The sequence below is a fragment of the Fringilla coelebs genome (genome assembly GCF_963513975.1).
Source record: "Fringilla coelebs genome assembly, chromosome: 7".
Taxonomy (NCBI): domain Eukaryota; kingdom Metazoa; phylum Chordata; class Aves; order Passeriformes; family Fringillidae; genus Fringilla; species Fringilla coelebs.
The window spans coordinates 31,668,292-31,687,474 of record NC_140035.1 but is presented as its reverse complement, the minus strand read 5'-3'; the positions used below and the strand labels follow the sequence as shown (position 1 = coordinate 31,687,474).

Genomic DNA, 19,183 nt, shown 5'->3' with positions numbered 1-19,183 from the left:
CAGCATGGGAGAAATTTCACAACACTCTGCATTTCCCCTCCAAAGGAACTGGAGAAAGTTCTGGAATGAAATGACTGGATGAATGGACTCTGGTCAAGTGGGACTATACAGTCACTCTAACAGCTTAGCACAGCCTCATGTTCTGACTGCTTCAGCATTCTGGCACCTGGTCCATACCTTTTCCTGTGTTGTTTCTCAATTCTGCCCCTGCTCATCCTTTAGTTATCTTTGGGAAATGCGTAGATCTTTTTTTCTTAGTCTTGGATTTGATTGTTCTGCAGCTATGGGAGGTACAGGAGCAAAAAGAAGTGAATGAAGCAGAAGGGCACAAAAGAAACTTCTTGTTATGCTGAAGATCATATCACACTGCAGTTTGGACTTTTTATGGGAAAAAATAGCTCTATGTACTGTAGAACTAAACAAGAACAGAAACAGCTGGATGGCTGGTGTGGTGGCCAATCTGAGTGCACACACAGCTGAGAGCAGCCTGCACTCTCTGATCAAATCTTGATTATAATCAGGTTTTTACAGTCTGTGACACTGCAGCCTTGATTCTCGTTGCACTAAGCAACAAGCCTGACAGATGAATCACCGTGAAATGTTTTCTTAGTCAGTTGAAGCAGAGGAACTCTTGAGATGCTAGCGGTACAAATTCCCTTCTGTTTCAACAATGACACAACAGAGACCTCACTGGATCCCTTAATTGCTGTTATTACAAAATGTACTACAGCAGCACAAGAAGTTTCTTCAGTACAGTGTGAGTGGGGTAGGGGAGGATGGGAGAGTACCTGTCAGTCCTGTCCTACCTACAGCAGTCCTGGAGGAGTCTCACAGTCCTGGGAGCAACTGATCCCTCTCAGGGAGGAGGCCCTGTCAGTTGGCAGCAGAGCTCAGCAAGAAGGAAATTTATAAAGGAGGGCAGCCACACAGCCAGGGTTCTCCTGGGACAGAAAGGATGATATTTTTCCCTGGATTTTTTTTTTTCCTATGTGGGTTTTGTAGGTGTTGAGTCCAGGCAGCCAGGGACAAGTTGCTGGAACAAGAGGGAGCATGAAGGAGACACACTGTCATGAAAGGACACAGGAATCACAAGACAATCTGCATACAAATCCATCTTTTCTTTCCTATCCTTCTATATCTATTGTCTCATATGAAAACCTTCTGTTTTAGAAAGTTCATCGTTCTAGTTTGTAATCTAATCAATCTCACAAAGCTTACAAATCCTTTTCCATGTTCTTGGTGGGATGGCTTAATGAGTTTCCTTGTCTTTTACATGAAAGCCCTAGATGTTTTAGTTTAATGCAGTCACTTCAGCTCTGCCTCCCTTTGAGGAACATCATGTAATCTAGAAATCATGTAAATTGTAATACTGGCAGCCCATGGGAAATTTTTACAGCTAAGAGTGGAAGATCAGATATTTTACTGGCCTGACCATAAGATGCAGACATTTGTACCCTCACCTGCATCCCTTGCCAGGCAGACACAAACAGGGTTACCATGGCATAAGGGCAAATCCTGACCCTCCCACCCCAAATGTGCCTAAATCCCCTGGCCCTGGGGAGGCCACACGACCTGCTGCACTCCGGCAGGTGCCACAGGACAAGTGGAGAGGTCCAGGAGCAGTTTAATCCATGGGTTTTCCACTTATCTGCAGTGAGGGATTCCAGCTGGTCTGAGTATTTATCCTACTGCTCTGCTCCTGTGCAGGGCACCCACACCTACAGACTCCACTCCTGGTGCAGGAAGGACAGCAAAACCTGGAGAGAAAGGGCAGAGTGATGAACCAGAACAAGAAGATAGAAAATTGGAACTGAAACCGGGGGACAAAATGTGCCAAATTAATTTTGTGGAGTTTATAGGTTCTCTGGCAGAACTGCACTTTATTTGTGCGGTTATTGCAGTGGTATTCTCTGGTGCTAACACATTTTACATGACAAGGCTCTACAAAAACGCTCTCTGCTCTACACTCCCGTTCCTTGAGAATCTTTCAAATAAGAATTAATGTATCCTAGATTGAAAGAGCCATGAGAGGATTTAATCACCAGAAAACAGATTTGGATAAAATTTCAGTATAAAAATCTGATTTCACTTATCCTCTCATTCTGATTTTTAGAGTGCATAATTTTTTACAATTTCAGCAGTAAAGCTTAGCCATGAGTCTAGATGAGTAACAAGGATAAAAATCAATGACCCAAACACATACAATTATAAATCTTATCAAAAATTTGCCACTCTGCTTTGCACCTTTACAGCTTTAACACTCCCTTTATGGATTTTGGTGGGCTAATTCTGATTTCATATTCATTTTACAGTACTGTAATTATATGCACTTCAATGGAGTTAAATCTAGGCCTGTACAACCTAAAATAAATCTGATTAAAACAATTCCAGTGCCTATTTCCTTTTTATAGCAATACACCTAATCTTTTAATCGATGATTGAAACAATCATGCTTGACTAGTGATTATTCTTTCACAAGTATTATGTTTTCTTTTCTTAATACAAAAATAGAATTCAAAAAGAATAATGGGGTAAGAAATTAAATTTGAATCTTTTCTGCATTTTAACCATTCACTCACACCGTTTATTGTCCTGCTGCAGCTCTGACAATTATATACAAGCAAACTGCATTTTAAAAGCCTTTAGCAAAGTAAGAGGTAATGTTTATTAACATGATTGAGGAATACATAAAAAATATAAGCAGCTTAGTAATATATAATCAAAATAATCAGTAAATATATTTTAATGGTGTACGCTGAAGGTTTTCATTCACAGGTGAAGAGCAGTTTACATCACATTTCCATAAAAAAATCAAAGTTGCATTGCTTCAGGGATGATTTCCATGCCCAGGGCCTTTACTGGCTGTTTCTTTCTTTTTTTCTTGATTCTTATGAGTCTTCTTTCACCTTTTTTCTTATTAAATCCTAAAGGTAAAATTAACAAAGTAAGATTAGAAGACATCCAAGATTATCAGAAATAAGAGACGAGGCTCGTTTCAATTAATCTTAAAAAAACAAAGAAAAAAACCATTGTCTTACCTAAAATCTTCATATGCCTGACCAATGCCGAGTTGTATTATTGCTGTTCCTTTACACTGCACTTACTGTCCCTCCTTCTCTCTCTAGCTCTGTATCTCTCTTGATTTCCATTTTCACTTTCCTGAGACTTCCAGCTGTTACATTTGACCAGGCCAATCCTTACTACCAAAAGTGGCAAGAGAATGCTTTGACCCGCGCAATATTTACCTCTGAGCGATAGCCGGGGGCAGTAGCACTTCCCATACCTTTCTTGCAGATCCTCAAACACGACTTCCTGGAGATGAAATTATTCTCATTCCCACCGCAACCGCTGTAGCTAAAGGGGCGGCACCTTCCAGTCGAGAAGTTGTAGAAAAATCTCAATTCTTTGGCTCTGCAAAGCCCTCTGTCCATGGGGGTGGTGCACAAGGAAGGGATAGCAGGGGGTTCTGGAAGTACCAAGGAAAACAGGGTGAGACAACACTGCAGCGTTTCTGTTTTATGTCAATATTGTCTGAAATTTTTTTGCTGGCAAATTTACTTCAGCTCTCCTGAAAATCCAAGATACTTGGCATAAGCATCTTTTATGGTTACAAAAAAAGAAAAATAGCACAGTAAAATGCCATCCTTTCTTTGGATTGCCAGCAAAAGCTTACCTGAAAGCTATACCTTTACTTGTGTTGTTGGTGATAAAATTGCCATTTCTGCCACAGGAGAGAGCACAAAAATTCATTTTGAGGAGTTTCAAGTGAGGCATTTGCAGAAAGTGATGTGAAATAAATTAAGCATGGACAGCTTTAAAAAATATGGAAACTATTTCTAATAATTAATGGAGCAAATCCCTGCTAGACATTCTGGAATCAAGGAGAAAGTAAAAGAACCCAGCATTTCCAGTGTAAGATTCAATACCTCAGTGCTGAGTTTGTTGAATGACTACAGAAAACTTGACCTAAGTAACAGGGTCTCTGTCAGCAACCATTGAGCAGTTATAAAACAAGAGCTTGCAATTTGCAGAATAAAAAAAGCACTGAATGTGAAGAGCAAGAGCACAAATCAATGGGGAGGCTGGTGTGTTAGTGCTGCTAGCAGGATTTTATCATTCCAAGGAGAGGCTGGTGGTTTGCTCCTTCAGGGTGGCTGCAAGTGAGAACTGAAACACTGGAGGATGAACCTGGCTAGCCAAAGGACCCGGACACTGGAAGAAGTTCAAGAAGCAAATCCATGCCAGAATTCCCAAACCTGGAAGAACTCCACCATCTATCACCCCAGAGTGACTAATAAACAAAAGAGGAACCAGTAAAATTGCTGCACAGGCTGCAAGAAGCTGAATGGGAGCCATCATGGGAGCAGTTATGTGGGACCCAAAAGAGCACCGTTTTTCCTCAGGAAGCACCAGAACTGGGTGGATAAATGCAATAAATGAATACATAAATGCACATATGAAGCCAGTCAGAAGGAACTCTTGAAAATACAAAGCCACACAGAAGGAGTTCAGTGGAAAAACAAAGTAAAAATTTGAGGAAATCATTCGGGTTACAGCAAAGCTGAAGACATCCTGTGGTCACAAAAGTGGGAAGCAGATGAGTTGCTGAAAGCAAGAAATTATGCATTAAAAACCTGGGCAATGTAGGAGGCTGACAAAATATCCAAAAGGACATATGCTGCATCTTAGGTGTCTTGCATATGCTACAGCTGCTAAAAAAAAAAGGTTCATCTGAAATGTGTAATTGCTGAACTGGTGTGGTGAAAAAGAATGAAAAATTGCTGGGAGAGAAATAGAATGGTACATTAGCAATATCATACTGTTAAAAAAATAATTCTGAAATTTAAAAACCAAGTAATGGGTTGCTTTTTTGAGGCAGACTAAATTAGTTTCAAGTTATAAAATAAGAACCTCAACTTCTTTTCATAATTGCAAGACTAAATTTCACTCTGGGTCCAGAGTAGAAGTCCACAATTGGTAAAATCTCTATTAAACCTACTGTTTTTTATAACGAAGAAGGTAGATAAATTAACGAAGGCAATGCTTTTGGTACTGCTGTGAGAACTCTCGAGCCTGGAACTAATTTCATCTCTCTCTAGCGGGAGAGGAGGTTAGTTCCCAAAGCATATGTTCAGCATAGCTTGCCTATTTAAACCTGCTAATTTCTGAACCTACAAAGAGCAGAGCAGAAAGGCTTGCCAGTGAGCAAAGGGCCAAACAGCACAGGCTTGTTAATTATAACAGAGAATTCAAATATACACTTTGTAATGCAAATTACTTATCTGCCATGTAGAATTCTCCAGGGAGTCCACAGTCCCCTCAGGAAGGAGTTCCCACAATGACTGCAAGATTTGGGGGAACCATGGAGCCAGTGATGAGGTAAACAAGGACTGCCTGTGTACGTACAGAGCACCAGAGAGAGCCAGGTGCTATTCAGAACCCCTCTTGTATTCTTCCCAAAAATGATGTTATTCCTTGCCTGTATCATTGCCAGATAAATGCCCCAAATACCAAACACTGTTCCTTGTTTATCTTCAAAATACCTGCATGTTCTTCACTCACAGAAGCAACCAGCCCATGAAGAAAACCTCTTAATTTTGCCACCTGGACCCATTTTTTCCCAACAAAACAGTATTTTAAAATAAAAACTAAATAACTTATCATAACTTCCTCTATGCTGAAGATCATAAAAATTATGAATTTATTTGAGTGTACTGGTCACAAAAAGACTTTACTACAGGTAAGCAGCAAACATTCCCTGTGTCATGCCCAGCATGTCTCCTGGCAGGACAATATGAAAGCCTGTGAGGCAGTGTGTAAACAATGTCACCAGGACATTACAGCAGGTGAGTTCTCTGTTCAGCTCCAGTTCCTAGTGCTGTATTTGTGGATGTGATGGACAGAATATTGAGCTGTTATGCCTATTCTTGAGTTTCTCTCCCAAATGTTTCTATTTTACAGCCCCATTTTTCTGAGAGTTGTTGAAAAATTTTCTCTCCTGCTTTTTTTTTTATGAAGAAAAAAAGAAAATGAAAGAAGTGAAAGTCCCACCAGCCACAAAACCACATTAAAAAGTAGAGGTATACATTGTATACCTCTACTTCTGGTTTAAGATTCAGTTCCTATAATATAGCCCTTTGTTGAATCCCACCCCCTGGAGGTATAAACAGATGACATGATCATAACCTCTGAAAAATCAGACATTAATCAATCTCAGAATCTCTGAAAAATGCACATCTAGATACAGACTCACATTTATCAGAAACAACCCTAATTCTGCATTGCAGTAATAATCCTTATCCCTCAGGCTTTGCAGGGCTTGTGTGACAATGGACTGCTAATTATTCACACTAGAAAACAAGTTTGAAATTATCCTGGGGGGAAAGGGAATGCAGTGAGCACTGTATCTCGCCAGATGCAAGTGTGTGACATTCGTGAAGCTTCAGGTTTATTGCCAGATTTTCAATATCTGCAGACTTCAGCTCCTCATTTCTGGTTGCAGCAAAGCAAAAATAAAAGAATCTTCAAGTGGACAGACAGGCTATTACAAAAATAATGAGTCATCTGCACTTGACAGTAATCCACAGGTATAAATTGGTGCAGATCCATTAAAGCAAACAGAACTGTGCCAATTTAGATCAGCAAAAGATGACCCTGACTCTGTACTCACAAGACCTGCATCCTTGTGCCATTCCAAATTCACTGAGCTGAAAATTGACTTTTGATCTTGTCTCCCACTCAAATCTCACAAATTAAATGTAGGTATAGTGCTTGCAATTTTCTACCATAGATCACATAAAATGAAAGCTTTGATTCTTAGCCTCACTCTTTCTTATTTTGCAGAGAGTAAAAGTTATTATAGATGTTTCAGCAGAGTGAGACCAGAACAATCTTCAATCTCTGCAGAAAGTTCATGTCTGTATCCATGGTTTGCTTTATTTGGCCACAGAACAGTTTAATCTTCTGAAGATCTACAACTATATTGTAAATCTAAAAACCTGATATTTTTAAAGAGTTACACATACCAAAAAAACTTTTTTTTCTTAAAATCAAGATTAAATAGCATTTCTTCTGAGAAATTTCCTCTGAGAAAACATAGCAAAGCATGCTCCTTTCCTGGTATAGGTTAGCTGTTTGGAGGATTCAGGCATTCATACTATGAATAAAAACCTTCAGGGAACGTGCATGCCCCTTAATGCCCCTAGACTTATTACCAGACCTGATGTAATTCACATAGTTTTCAGTAAAATAGGCTGCCAAAAGCTTTACTGTTTTATATTCATTCATTTAAATAACAGTGCATTGATGCTTTGCATGTGGTAAACAACACAACTGTACAGTAACCTACATCAAACCAGCAGTGCTTGTAGATTACAGTGCAGGCAAAAAACAGCGTACAACACACACTCATGCTTTATTGGACACTCCATTCTAAGCAAAGAGCACAGGAATGCCACCTCCACACGCGTTATCTTACAGAATATATAAAATGCAAAAACCTTAGTGAGTCTCTACGTCATCACTCAATCCTCAAAAGTGCAAGCAAGTGCAAAAGCAAAAAACCAACATGAATACTTGGTGAGAATGCTCAGGCTCTTTCCAGCTGTTGGTTGCTTCCTCTTGCACAACTGTGGATCATAAAAACGACACACTTCAAATTCAATCACCCTGTACCGTGTGAGCAAGCAGCAGCCACGTACAGTGGACAGTGTCCAGCTGCTGATACTGTCAAAGCTTATCCCTCCTCAGTAAAGGTCCAGAGTCCCATCTGCATTATAGTACACAGTGCAAAAATACCTTGGAGAGACATTTTAAATAAATGAAATTAAAATTAATTAAATAATTGAAGTATTTAAAATTAATTTCTACTCCCTGTGATTATAGTCAACCCAAAAGTGAGTTTAATATGGTCAGAGTGAAAATACAAACATTTTGGTATTAAATATATTATACTATGCTATGTTCTAAAATCCAAATGTCGTTCTTCTTTGATGGATGAAAAGAATTTAAATCAATTCCCTATTAGATCCTCACAAAAATATTTAGACTGAAAGAATTATGCAGCACTGCTTTTGCTCTTTGTAATAATCAGGCCTTTAGAAAGTGCACACTCTTTAAAGAGAGTGATCAGTGTTTCACTTGCTGATACTTGTGAAAGATCCATAAGTTGTGACGTATTCTTTTGCTTTGACTTTCTCTGCCTATCAAATCCTTTGGCAAAGATCAAAGTCCATTCTTTAGTCTCAGTGTGTGAGAAAATGGGTTGAAATGGAAATGCAATTATAAAAGACTGAGAGCTAAGAACAGCAAAAGCTAATTCTTACCAAAAAGAATGGGGAACTGGTTGGGCTCCTCCTTTGGAGAACTGCTGTTCAGGATGTTGGACTTCTCATTTGGAGCATCTGGCAATGAATTAACTAAAAGAAAAAAATAGAGACAGTTGGTGTGAAACAGTCAAGGGTGGGATATGTAGACAAATCCAAGCTCTGGAAATCAGCTGTGATTGGTACCTGCTGGCCCTGCTCAAACCCGCTGCTGATGCCAGTTGCCAAGCAACATCTCTAAGGTCTGAAGGCTCAGGAAACTCAGGTTGCTGAAACAACTTTGCAATGGGTTCCTTTTTCTTCCTTAAATTTACTGATGTAAAATTTAGATTGTACACAGTTTGGTAAGGTTATTTTTATATTGCCAGCAGACATTCTAACCTTTGCAATTGCAAGCCTTTTGCAAAAAAAGTATTGCTGGCAAGATAGTGGCTCTGAATTGCTTTTAATGTTAATGACTACCCTGTGCTCAGGTACTTCCAGTGACATCCATGTCTTCAAATACAGGGGAAAAATCAGTGGATCAACCAAGGAGCATCAAAGGCTTGATTATAAACAGCAAATTCTTACCAAAAATCCCAGGAGGCTGGCTGGGTGCTTCTGCTGGGGAACTGCTGTTCACACTGCTGGGATGCTCTTCTGCTGGGGAACTGCTGTTCACACTGCTGGGATGCTCTTCGCCTGTAACAGCTGGCAATAAATTTGTTAAATTAAAAATATAGCAAAAACTGTTAAGAAAAAACAAACAAAAATCGGTATCAATGATTCAATGTCTCAAAAAAAAAAGCTTTAATCTATTTAGACCATGGCAACCCTCTCTTCTTGGGTGTTCATGCAAATTTACATGAATGTGTTATTTTAGACTAAAGTCATGAAAAAGAATATTCTGCAGCTTTTAGACTAGAAGGTAAAAGTGGAATCACAGTCCAGGAAGAAATGCTTCAGCAAAAGTAGGGAAACTGCACATGACTCTATATTTATAATTTTAAAAAAATCTTTGTATAGAAGCATAGTGGTCTTTTCTACTCAAAGTGTGAATAAGCTCGGGTTCCCCTTGCCAAAATGACAGCTTATGAAACAGTGCTGGAAAAATGCCCACTAGAGACAAGCAAGATAAAAAGGTCTGGAGGCTCTTGATAGGAAAATGTGTTCACGTTATGAATAAAATGAGGCACTGGTGAAGGGAGAGGAGCTCTGAAGGTTACTGTATATGCTGATGTAGAACAATTAGTTGGAATGGGCAGGACAAGGAAGCAAATGACTGGCTTGTGGTCAGTTGGTCAGTCTGAGAGGCTTTGGTAGCCTAAGCTGCACAGCCGAGTCATTCCCAAGGGACACACAGGTGTTCCAGGAATCTTTGGATTAGGTTAGGTTAGCTGCCAAGCTGCCATGGGAAAAGTAAAAATGTTGGAGTCATGTAACATTCCATAAATAGTACCTACCAATTTTTTTACTCCATACTTTACATTTTGGTACTTTTATTTAAAAATATGTATAATTACTGTAAATTTCATATATAAATTACTGCCACCTCAGGGCACCCTAAATTGCCTTTTTTCCATTCAAAATACCTTCAAAACATGCCGTGTTTTTATACAAGAGCAAAACTAAGTGTGATTAAAAACATCAACTCACAGTTGTCTTCGCAGGTATTCTGGCACTCCTCCAAACTCCTGAAGTTGTTCTGGTTTCCTAGGCACCCACCATACTTGAATGCCTCACACAATTTTGTCTCCTTGTTGTAGAAGTACCTGGTAAAGTACCCTCGGCAGACCCCGGGCTCTTGGGCGTGGAAGCAGAAGTCAGGCTGTCCTGGAAACAATGCAAAATGATGAACAGCATGGGGGAAGAAAAAAACTAAAATGCATCCCAAGACAACAGCAGAACTGGAGGAATTTTACTAAATAAACCTGTGACTTTGGGCTAAAGGCCAACTATAAAATAACTACTGCTTTTTTGTGCTGTTTTGTTCTATATTTAACTATAATAATATTTAATTTAATAATTATATGAATAAACTATTAAACATAGTTATTATAATAATTAGTAAATATAATTATAAATATATTGATTAAATATATTGTATTATAATCTATTATTTATTCACAGTAATAATTTATTTTGTTCTATATTTAATTATTTATATTTAAACTGGAACATTATAGGGGTATTAATTGCTTTGTTCAAGTAGCCACTAAACTACATCTTGACAAGGACTCAACTAATGAGTCCTTCAAAATTCCAAAACGTTGACGTTCTAAAGTGAAAATTAGTTTTTATTCCAATTTTAAAGAAGACCTGAACCTCAGCTGGATCACTTGCACCTAAGTACACATCCTTGTTATTTATGTTTCCCTCAATGTTAACACAAAACAATGCTCAAATCGAAATAAAAAGGAAGCAATTTTAAAATAGAACAGAAAAAACATCTAGCAGTGCAGTTTGTCTAGGGGAGTTTATCCTTATAAGAGGATACTGGGAACAGGGAGGCAGAGCAGCTATCCTGCATTATTTCAGTCCCAGTTCTGAGTTTGCAATCAGTAACTACAATATCAACCAAGGGAAAGTTAACAAATAAATATTGCATAATTTGACTGAATATCACAGCATGATATCATATCCTTTGGCAGGAAAGAAAAGCACACAGCCATATGACAATCCCCAAAAGTCAACTCCTCACCATATTCAGTTTTTTCTTAAAATAGTATGCATAAAATCATGGTAACAGTAATGGAGGAATTGTCAGATTCTTGCTAACAGATTGTTTGAAATATGATTCTGGTCTGAGGTGACTTGCTGAGAAAAGTCTACTTAAACACCATATAAGAAAATTCTAGCAAGTGTAACATATAAAGGCCTTGCTTAGCTATGAAAATTCACAATATATTGAGACTAAAATGGTGTGCAGCCAGCTGTTATTAAAAAAAAAATATATAGAACAATTACTTTGAAATTCCTAACATTTTAGAAGGAGGTTATCCACTTGCAAAGAAGTTAATCCTATAACACCTATTTTAGATAGGTACATATTCAAATTCATTGCTAGAACAAGGTGATTATTAAAGGCTATTGATACACATGTTGAATTTATAAAAAATATTATAATAGCTCATAACGGGTGTTTTTCTAAGAATTAATTGGCAATAAACTGCATTTCAATTTTTATAATACTTCATGAACAGAGAAAAAAAATTTCAACATGCAAAATAAATCACTAAAATATCACTGAATAAAGCAACCAAATCAACTGTTTTCAGCATTCCTGAATGGCTTCATTTTGATTTTTCATTACAAATTTCATTCTCTGCCAGTGAGTGTAATCCACAGTTCAGGTGCTTCACCTCTCTCACTATGCAAAGGCAGCACCTGTTGATGTGCACAGATTCAGAAAGCTAAGCACACACAGAGAAATCAATTTGAGAAATATGTGCAAGGCACGTGCTGTGCTTTCAGCTGGAAACAGAGGTGAGGCAGGTGCCTGGACAGGGAGCAGCAAGGCTGCACCAGGTTTATCTGCTCCATCTCCTAGGAGCTCACAGACAGCAGGAGCTACAGAAGAAATTCTCTCATCAAACATTGCACAATACTGTGAAATAACACAAAGAGATTATTAAATAGATAGTAAATGGAAAAAGAAGGCATGTAAAAATAAGATTATGCAAAGTAGGCTACAGGATTATGACAGTTTCTTAAAAACAGATGTTTTAAATTTAGAATATTCTTATATTAAAATGGTTCTTACAAATGAAATTAAGTCTAAATTAGCTGAGCTCATGGCTAACTTTTATAGCCACTTTTGAAGAGCGAGTTCATGAAGGCAAAATAATCCTAACCACACAAATCAGTACTGTACTGCTAAATGCCACATCTTTCTCTAAGGACTCAGTATCCAAGACTACATTAGTGGAAAGTACAATACATGTGCAATAATGCTGATGATAGCCATGGGCTGAATTTTACAGGATGTGTTTTGGTTTGTCATTAAAAGCAGGGAATTAGGGTCAGCCCTTAAAGGAAGTAGTGCCAAAGTCTGCAGCATATATGGAAAATCAACCTTAGCTTCCACAGTATAATCATGGGTTTTTTGTAACACATTAAGAAGAGAAAATACAGTAGAGAACAGGAAAAGAACACCATCATCTCATACAAAAATATTCCAAATACCATTCTGTAAAGATAGGTGATTTGATTATAGCATATTTCAAAATGTATGTGCAAATATTTGCATTTCTGCAAGTTGCTAAATGCACACCCATTCAGGAAGTCCTGAGTGGAAGGAGAGATGAAGGAGAATAAGCAGATAAAGAGGAGCTGACTTGTGAAAAAGCGTACTCCGGTCTGTGTTTGTGGCGCTCTGGCTGCCCACAATTTTTTCCTTGCTTTAGATAAGTAAAAAGGCATTAGTACAAAGCATTTATCTTGTTCTCAAAATACATGATAAGAGCTCCCCATCGTGGCTAATTACACCATGCTTGAATGTCTGCTGAGCTCCTCTTTTTACAGAAAAAAGGGAATTTATGTATTTATTTTGGGGAGAAGAGATTGCAGCTACCATCTTCAGTGACCACAACTGTCCTCAAATTCTTTGATGAAGACAGAAGAAGATTCGGCCTAAGAACTCATTTTAAACTGACATTGCTGTTTTTATTAGAAGATAAATTATGTATTGTTCTGAGCTAACAAAAGAAGAAAATACATTCCTTATTGTGGTAGAGAAATCTTAAATTATGATGTAAATATAATTACCTTTCTTATTTTTTGTTAATCCCATCTTCATAGGAAATTCTGCAAGATAAATAAAAATAAAAGTATTCAGCAAAAGCAGACATGTTAAGTCTCACCTGTGATACCAGTGTGTTTAGCAGTGACAGTGAGCAATGAGAAGCAAGAATACAGAATTTCTTTCTTTTTCTCTTTATTTGGGAAGTAGCACAAAAGCTCATTGTGGAGAACTGAAGTATCATTTCCCTTGTATAGAAAGACCTGCTGTATTGGAAACTTGACAACATAGCAAGTACTGAAATCAAATTATGCCAATTTACAATTGAACAGGGAAATTACCCCTCTTGCTACTGCATCCAGGATTCTGTATCATGCAATCTCACTCCTCAAAAGAGGAATAATTAGCAGATGAAGAACCTGACTGCTGTAGCTACTAATACTGCTCATACTTTGGAGCTGATGGAGACAGTAAGACTTCCCTCATCCTATACAATTCCCTTTGCTCTGCCATCTAGGGCCTGAGTGAAGCTTTCTTCATGCAGTTAATGATATCAAAGCTCCTTTGGCCAATTACCCCCAGGTATCCCAGGGGGCTGTAGATTAAAACTTTGTCTGCTTGGTTCTCTCTGTTCATGACCTGCAGCAAAGTTGTTATTGTCATTTTTAATGCAGGAGCCTTGGTTTTATTGTATCAGCTCAAGAAACTGGGTATCTTAATTCAACCCCAAATTCCTTTTTAGAGATTGAAAACAAACCTTCTCCTTGTAGGAGACTGTCTAATCATAAAACTGCAAAGGAGTCCAAGGGCAGAGCAGATCGTACAATGTCTGAGAAAGGCCAACAATATTTTGACAGCTGAGAGAAAGGTGGCCAGCAGCTTCTGGACTCTGCCTTAGTCACCTTATTTGCATTGCTTCATAATTCTTGTTTTGTACTTTACTGCCCTTTTGTATCATAATTCTGCCCTAGATTTCTCTGGAAACGTGCTGATGTTATATTTTCAAAGCAGATCTATTGGGTAGAAATTCCGTCATGACACATTTTTCCTTCCACCTCTGGGACAATGCAGCTGTTACCCTTTAAAAAATATTAAAGGCATGGCACACACTTCAGAGTGACGTAGCATTTCTTTGAACAGGTTTCCAGTTTTTCCTATTAGCAGGAGGCTTGGCCCTCAGCATTTAAACCCACGACCTAAACATGGACACGCACGTCAGGCCATTTCACTAATCTCACTCAGCTGTCCCCTTCAGGGCAAAATCAGCAATCATACTTTGGCATGTGATCTCTACTCTTCTGGCAGAGAAAAGGAAAATTTCATTATGAGTTTATACAGGCCTAGAATATCTTAATCTTAGTACCATGTCAACACTGGTTTTGCTTCTGGTTTCAGTCAAAAATCCAAATCCACGTCTGAGTTGTTTTCTTTTTTGTAAACAAACTGTATTTCTTAGTAGATCCACTCTAAATAATAGGCATTAGAATTGCAATTGTGACCAGAACCATTTATCAGCAGGTATTTCCACATAGTAGAAAACTTAAGTAGCCTAAAATTTATATTCATGACTTGAAAATGAAGGTCTTTATGGTAGTGACACAAAGTGACATTTGAGATTATATTCATATCCAGTAAACAATGGCACCTATAGGCAAATTCCTCTTAGAAAGTACTTTTTCATTCCCTGAAGTTGTGAGTACTGGGCACAAGAAACATAAAATACAGCTGATTTCTAGGAAGCTTGATTCAGAAGTACTCATCTTGAATCTGAACATTGTTTTGGAGAGCCTTAGAGTGGCCAGCCTGCAGCTGGGCTCTCTCAACTCTGTTGAACTGAGGTCAATGAGTTCTGCCTGGTGGCTTACTGATTCCAAACTGTTAACAAGTTATCCTGATCTGGTAAGTCCCTCATGCTGGCTCATTTATTCTTTTATTTGTGCTGAATATTGAAAATCAAAAACTTTGACTGATCGCATTATTTCTTCTGAATTTCTACATATATTACGTAGCTGCCCTTGAGCTTATTTCTATCAGTACTGGTCTTCACATTCTTCAAAGTAATAATTTAGTATTTCAGATTTTTCTTTAAGCACTTTTGTGTCACTCATACTCTCTCTTCAGGCCCATTTCTACAGTCACTAAATAGTGATCTCCTACAGTAATAAATACTGGAAATGTGAGTAAGATGAATACAAATATATACTACAATACTCACAGTCCAAGTTAGAGTTAATAAAAATTCACAGAATTACACAGGGCTTTGCTGTATTATGTTAGCAAAAGGGATTAATTTAAAGGTTTACTTTGCTTTGTGCCTGATGGTCTGCAGCACACTGTACGTTACACCAAATCATTTTATCCGCTCTTATCCATTCAGAGAATACAGAGATTATGAGCCTTTGCTTCTCCTCTTCCTCCAAGCAGACCCAGCTCTTGGAGAGTCTTGGATCACTGTTATTCATACACAGAAAAGTGTTCTTGGGCTGAGCACCAAGATGGAGACAGTAAGCCAGTTCTCATTTTAAATAACTTTCAGTTTTATACTATAGAGTTATGCTAAATATATGCCAGTACAGGATTTGGTCTAGAAGATCTGTTCCAGATCCAACATGTGTGTCAGAATCAAAGTAACACTGGATCCCTTCCAACTTAGCTTATTCTGTGAAAACAGCAATATCAGATGGAAGAAACAATGTGATAAATCTTCAGTCATGACACCTGATTATGACTTTTGGACACTTAACTCCAAATTCTGCGTCTATCAGCCCAGACTTTTCCCTTTTATTCCTCTGTCTTAGCCTTTAAACTGCAATTGAGGTCAAACACTCCCAAATTTCCTGTGGCAGGAAGTGCCAAGTCATGGATGAGATTCTGGCAGGTGCAAATAACCCCACTCCAAGCATGGTAAAGATGCTGTGGGTCCTGCTGAAACCAAATACTAGCTGGAAACCACCAAGAGCCAGCCTGGTGTCAGACAAAGAAGAGCTAATTCACATCCCAGACTCCAGACCTTTCTGAAAATGAATGCTATTCAAGGAAACAATAATTTTCAATTTTTTATCATGAAAGACTTTATTCTTCAAGCTTGGTGGAGTCATAACTAGAAACAGATTCATGATCTGTAATGAATTCCTTCTTTCTTTGATTTTCTGCCCAGAAATGAGATCTGCTCCCATACAATAGTCTGTAAGGAAGATTTTAAAACCCATTACTTAAATTCTATCTTACTTTGGGATTTTTTTTAAACTCAGGTATGATGAATCAAAGACACAAATAGTATTGTTTGGAGAAGGAACAGTGTTGTAAACAGCTTTTATCCTCACCAATTGCTAAAATACCAAATACAGATAATTGAGCACCAAAATAGTAATCTGCACTTCTGGAAGTACCTGAGACTTCAACATAAAAAGAAATTCATTAGGTTCTTTCTTACAGCCACTTCAGGAAAGTTTGCCTAAGATCCATTTCAGATCCAAGTAGAACAGAGGCTCATGAACTTTGTGTGTGCTTGCATTTAGGGCAAAAATTTTTACTTCATGTCTTCCCTTTTTCTTTTTTTAAACTTGAAATGCTAGATGATGCTATTTAGTAACTAAAGAATTGTGATTTCCATATACTTCTTTCTTGATGGGATGCCATTTTAATAACTAACATTATTTTAATATAATTACCACTGTGTTTACCCATGTATTACACCTGAAAACAGAGCAAGGATATGGCTGATCCTTGCCACTTCTTCCCTGGAGCACTTCTGAGGCTTATTAGTAGGATCTGTCCAGAAAACATCAAAAGGTAAGTTTCAAATTAATCCTTAGTTTAATTTGATTTTAAGTGGTTTTTCCTTTTAAGTGGATCACAAGAAAACTGTGATCTACTCAAAAAATGGAGTAACATTTTTGACTTTGAGAAGTTCTTAGTGAAACTTTGCAGGTTTTTTTTTTTCCCTCCATCCTGAAAGAGGGAGATTAATAAGAATACAGTTATTTAAAAGCAAAACCTAACTAAACAGAAATTATGGTGGCACCAGTAGATCAGAAAAATAGATCTTAGAGGTAAATAATATCTTGAGTAAATATGTGATGAGTAAATAAAATGCATGAAGTCTCCTCCTGGGAAAGACCAAAGGCATCAAGACCAGGGATCCTTTCAAGGAATATGGAAATAACTTACTGACATTTGCAGATTGGTAAAATTAGAGGCATTAAAACTAACAAATACTCTTGAAATACTACTTTGGGTAATGTGTAACCAGCTTCAGCCATTATTGTAACACTGCAGTGGGAGACAGGTACTTTGATTTCTAAATAAATTTACCAACAAGATGCAGAGCAATTTTGATCAGGAAATACAGATGTGTTAAAAAACAGACAATGCAACAGATTTAAAGCCTGATCTAAACTCTGTGTAGGCATAAATTCTGGAAGGGATGGAAAAAATAGGTAAGAGCCATTTACATTTGTTGCCAGCCAAAACCTGAAGCTATAAATTACCTTGTCACATATGCAGCCAGCTTTGGCCAGAAAAGCCAAAAAGGAGTTTCTGAAATCAATTTTTTAATCTGAAATTTCTTGGAAGTATTTTTTGTAACCTATAAGAACTTGGTGTGCTTGCAAGCAGCCTATGCTAATCCTAGAAGATACAAGTCTTCTAATTTTCATCCAGTTGTGTGAGGAATATGTACAATGCTGAAAATCTTAATTACAAGGATGAATTTTAATAGCAATACCAGCATTCACAAAGCCCTTGGTGCACATTGTGCTGTGTATCATATGTTAGATCTCATTTTCTTTTTTACAGTGATTAACTGAGGAGGATTCAATAAAATAAAGATGGAAAAATGGCCATAACTGGCATTTTTAATGAGAATTATCTACTACTGTAGCAGTAATTATGCTGAAACAGAGAAGATGGCCAAAATCTTTGACAACTTCTATCAGCTTCTCAAGTAAAGGACAAACCTGGAATCAAAACTGGGGTTAGACATTCCAAAAGCAATAAAGAACATCTTTGCTACCCACCAGCTTATCCCAGCCTCAATTTCACTTAAGAACTCATCCAAAACAGAGCTCTAGCTACAAAATAAGATTCCTTGCATCGGTGCCTCTATTCCACAGGTACACTACAAAACCTACCTGTCTTTCCACACCCTGAATGTCTGCTTGCACCATATAAAATCATTCAGATCACTACAACCTACTTGGGAACATAATTAGAGGAATCTTATTTCTGTCATAATAGGAACTGAGGAGGGCTTCTACTTCCCAAATTCAAGTGGTTTGTGAATGAGAAATAACAGCTGCAAATGAAGACCTGGTAGGAGGGTGAGAGAATGGGTACTGGCCTTTTGGCACACACTTCTCCTGGCATTCCTGCAGCGTTGGGAAGTTGTTCTCATTGCCATGGCATCCTCCATATTCAAACACTTCACACTTGCGGCTCTTGATGCTGAAGAAATAGCGGATGTGGATGGCTTTGCACGGACCTTCGTCTGCTTTCATGGCACAGAACGAGTGCACAAGCTTCAGTGGTGGCAAACCAGCACCTGGAGCACAGAGGAGAAGCAGAATAGCTGAGTTAGTTTGCTGTAACTCCCAGATGAGGTTGGTTGTGTGCTCTGCTAGAGAGACACTGCACAACATCTGCCTGCAAACCTCTCAGCACACTGAACAGATGCAAAAAGAAAAACATCATCTGCATTGGAACACAAATTCCATTTGATCAATTCAAATGTGTGGCTTCAATTTTCCACCAAAACAGCTCGTAGTATAAACTTCAGCTCCTCATCACAAACCTCTAAACAGTTATGGAGCGTGGCTTAGTCACAGGAGCTGGGGTGCAACACTGAATAACAAAAACACACAAAGAGATGAAGACCATCAGGGCAGAAAAGTTTCCTTGGGCTCCTTTCCATGGGCTCCCGGAGAACTTGGCTCGTGAAGGAGCTGCCAGGGAGCAGTGTGGGATGGCCAGAGGCCTGCAGAGGGCATCCCTCTCCTGTCAGATGGCACTTCACTGGGACACAAACTCTGCTGGAACCACTGACAGGCACCAGACTCCTTTTCTTTTCATCTCACTGTTCTTGCGTTACAGCTTTCAACAGCAAACAACTAGAAAGTCAAGGCAAAACAAATTGTGTCAT

At 38.2% G+C, this 19,183-nt stretch overlaps 1 protein-coding gene across 4 annotated transcripts in view; it reads right to left on the bottom strand.

The window, feature by feature from the left end:
- Positions 1-2,577: 2,577 nt before the first annotated feature.
- The window catches only part of TFPI (tissue factor pathway inhibitor), a 32,345-nt gene continuing 15,739 nt past the window's right edge, over positions 2,578-19,183 (bottom strand). For 2 of the 4 annotated variants that reach the window (XM_084209159.1, XM_084209160.1), the window contains exons 3-9: positions 18,386-18,586; positions 13,071-13,109; positions 9,960-10,136; positions 8,895-9,014; positions 8,325-8,417; positions 3,284-3,466; positions 2,579-2,924 (exon numbers count right to left, since the gene is read on the bottom strand). In XM_084209159.1, the coding sequence (XP_084065285.1) occupies positions 2,812-2,924; positions 3,284-3,466; positions 8,325-8,417; positions 8,895-9,014; positions 9,960-10,136; positions 13,071-13,109; positions 18,386-18,586 (926 nt within the window). In that variant the 3' untranslated portion in view covers positions 2,579-2,811. Of the gene's footprint in view, positions 2,925-3,245; positions 3,467-6,926; positions 7,629-8,324; positions 8,418-8,894; positions 9,015-9,959; positions 10,137-13,070; positions 13,110-18,385; positions 18,587-19,183 lie in introns of those variants that run through there. The other 2 variants (XM_084209161.1, XM_084209162.1) reach the window with 2 other exon arrangements.